General features: G+C 28.0%; 1 protein-coding gene across 1 annotated transcript in view; it reads right to left on the reverse strand.

The window, feature by feature from the left end:
• Positions 1-3,304, reverse strand: part of dy (dusky) — a 42,791-nt gene extending 39,487 nt beyond the window's left edge. The window contains exon 1 of the mRNA XM_014428228.3: positions 3,262-3,304. Within this exon, the coding sequence (XP_014283714.1) occupies positions 3,262-3,300 (39 nt within the window). The 5' untranslated portion in view covers positions 3,301-3,304. The remainder of the gene's footprint in view (positions 1-3,261) is intronic.
• Positions 3,305-3,522: the final 218 nt, after the last annotated feature.

The following is a 3,522-nucleotide window of genomic DNA, read 5'->3' on the forward strand; positions in this document are numbered from 1 at the left end:
TATATATATTAATAATTATGATTGATTATTGATGCTAAACACTGTGCCTACGATACCAATACCGATGCTTAGGAGGTTAGGAGATAGTCGGGTGAAAGAAAGAAAAGGGAACCGCCCGAAAGAACCGGTTCTCGAAAAAAGGATAATCTCGAACACGTTAGAGAACTACTAAATGAACTTTCTGAAGATAGGTATCAAATGATAGAACATACTGGACCGCTATCATAAGAAAACTCTCATCAAACTTTCAGAAATTTCAAACAAAACAGAAAAACTTTTCAATTGTTCGATAAATTAAAAACTCATGGTAAACTGAAATAATATAAAACCTAAAATTATTTTTGTTCTACGTTCCTTGGTAGAAAACCGCTACACTTAAAACAACTGTGTTGCGTTTACTATTTATTGTTAGTGGTTTTGGGCATTAACTACCAAAATGAGCAAAATATTTCATATCAATTTTAAACTTAGGTTAATACCGCTAATAATCGTTTGAAATAATTTTTAAAATTCATCTATAACTGTTGTATTGAATTTATATTATGTATATTACATTATTATATATTTTATAATTCCAGTAATAATTGTAAACAGTTTTTTGTTCTTATTACAATTTAAATTTAACAGTTACTTTTATTCGGTATTAAGTGGCTATTTCCCACGTAACGGAACTATACTTCCAGAATTAGAAGTAAATAGGATTTCTCTTTAAGAACTTATTTTTATAACATTAAAATGAAGATTAATATTAATTTTTAAAATAAAATTGATAGGCAAATAAAAGCTTGGTATATTTTTATGAGCTTCATATATATCATTTGGAAATAATAAATTATTAAATATTTGCCAGATCATTTCTAGAGTTCCAATGTTATTATTTAATTACTACGTTAAAGATAGTAACACTTTTTCATAAAAAGTTATTTATTCCGTAAACTGGCGAATCAGGTAATTTTTATAGCTGTTATTTTTTAATCCATGTAACCGTTAAACTAATGAGTAACTAAAAAACACAATTTATTTGCTTTATATCAAAACTTTATTTTATTATAATATTTTTCATTACACATTATGTACTAAACAATAACAGTCTAAGTGGTGTATCAGGTGAAATATCTGAGAAGCTATTTAAGAATTCATTAAAGAATTTATCATTTAAGAATCCTCACAACCTTCCCACTTTATTATATGACAGTCGAAAATGTTGAATTTAGTTAATTTATTATAAGTGTGGTTAGTTAATTTCTATTCAGTTTTCTAGTTACAACAAACCAAATTTTATAATACTTTTAATTGCTCACTACCAAAGGTAAGAAGAACCTTTGTACTGACAAAAGAAATTTTGTCTTTTAAATTGCAAATATTCAATCGCATTTTATGTTTGAGAGGGAACAAATTTGACTCAGTCCCTGAAATTTGTTTCCGAGCATAACGCCTATCTTTTATCCGATATTCATTAAATTCCAGGAATTGTGTGGGTGCTTAATTGGCCCCTTATCAATTTCATCAAATTCCATCTCCCACTTTCGCTTATGCATGCGCATGTAAATTTTCCTTGCTCACCTATATTTTTCGAAAACGGCTCGTTCGATTTGGCCCAAATTTGGTGGAAAGTTGGGGATTAGAGTAAACGTGGTATAATTTAAATAAAAATATCGTTCATAGAAATTGGAAGTGGGGATACCAATTTCAATAAAATTATTTTATTTTAATTATTTTTTTTTTTGTGATAATATGTCGAGATATATTTGATACCTATCTGAAGTTTCTTACTAATGCAAAAATAAAATTAAAAAAGAAGGAAAAGCTACGAGTAAAGTCAGAGTAATGTTTTTTTATTTATTTTAATTTATGAACTTAACTTATTTATAAAGTTATGAACTAATTTCTATGCCTAATGAACTAAGCTCCTAAGGAATTTAACCAAATCCAACGCAACTGTACCAATTGGTGAGTTACATCTCAACTCTTCCTATCCGTACCAATATCCCTTGAATTTCATACCTTAATAAATTTTTTATTTTTTAAATAAATTTTATTTATTGATAGATATTACAATCTGCCTCACAGTTCATACTAAAATAAAATAAATAAATGAATGAAAAAAAAAATCTCTCTTAAAATATAAACAAACAGAAGAATAAACAAAATGAACATGAACTGTGTATGAAAAAAATAAATAAATAAAATTATATAATCTCTAGCTACATTTACACTCTTATCTAATTTTGTACACAATCGACCAGAGAATCCCTGAGCCCACTCTATCCCCCACGTGTGAGGGGTAGAGCAGAGTTCAAAAGATCCCAGCGCATTCATCTCGCCGCATCACTGGTTCCTTAATAAATAAAGACAAAATTCTCACAAGTTTTATTGTATACTTCCGGTTCTACTTTGTTTGCCAAGGTCCGGTTTGTGCCATTTCGTGTAGTTTTTAAGGGCCTAACAATTTTTAAGTTTTGTTTAAATTGATAACATCGTGTTGAAGTTATTGCAGTTGGCGTAATTTTCAAAACAAAATCGAAGATCCTCTAGTAAGGTGATAATTTTGAACAACAAATTAATTTTTTATTTCGATTAAAATTCGGATTTTTCGATCTGTGAAGAACGAATATTAGCTATGTTTTCCCCATTAAAAATATAATAAAATCCCCACTTTGCTAAGAAGTCAGTCTGTCCACATTGTTTACTAATAATACTATAAGGTACAGTGGGGTAATTATATACCTTTCAATGTATTTGCTTGTGTAAAATAAGAAAACAATATTACTAATTTTATTTTTAAAAAAGGTTAAATTGTACACCTAACCACAAAAACCAAAAAAAAGCTTCTAATAAAGAAGGTCAAAAAAAAATTTTTTGGTGCTATGAAAATCAGATTCATTTTTCGTATCCTCTGGAAAACGCTCGTTTAAACTTCTTGCTCAAATGTGAATTTTCTTAGAAATTAAAAAAAATTTTACCTTAGAATAGACCGGTTCTGAAAAATTATATTTCGCATGTTCCTCTATGAATTATATCTCACTACAGCTGTAGAGTATATTTTTCAATCAATCTGGATCATTTAAATAGTTAAAAATGTGATAAATAGATTTTGAAAAAAATGGTCCGAACTCTTAATCTAATAAACAGGAAGTACATTTGAAAATAGTACTAATACACTAAAAATTTAATGAAATTTAAACATTAATAAGTCCTTTTTTAAATCTATGAGAATCGCCCATATACAAATGACGAGATGGATTTGATGTTTTCACTTACCCCCAGCGCCGTCAGCAACAGGAGAGTGGGTATCATCATAAGAGACCTGTCAACAGATTAAAGGTTATAATGAGGCAGCACAATTATCAAATCTCAATCAATTAATTACTCATTTCTTTATAACATTAAAAAATATAAACATTAATTTTTTTTTAATATTATTATTTTTCATATCCTTCAATAATGGGTCAATCCACAACAAATAAAGCAATAACTGTTGCTGACAAAATTTATTATTTTGTTTTTTATTATCTAAGTCGT

The sequence above is a fragment of the Halyomorpha halys genome, unplaced genomic scaffold, assembly GCF_000696795.3.
Source record: "Halyomorpha halys isolate HHAL.00 unplaced genomic scaffold, Hhal_1.1 Scaffold708.1, whole genome shotgun sequence".
Lineage (NCBI taxonomy): Eukaryota > Metazoa > Arthropoda > Insecta > Hemiptera > Pentatomidae > Halyomorpha > Halyomorpha halys.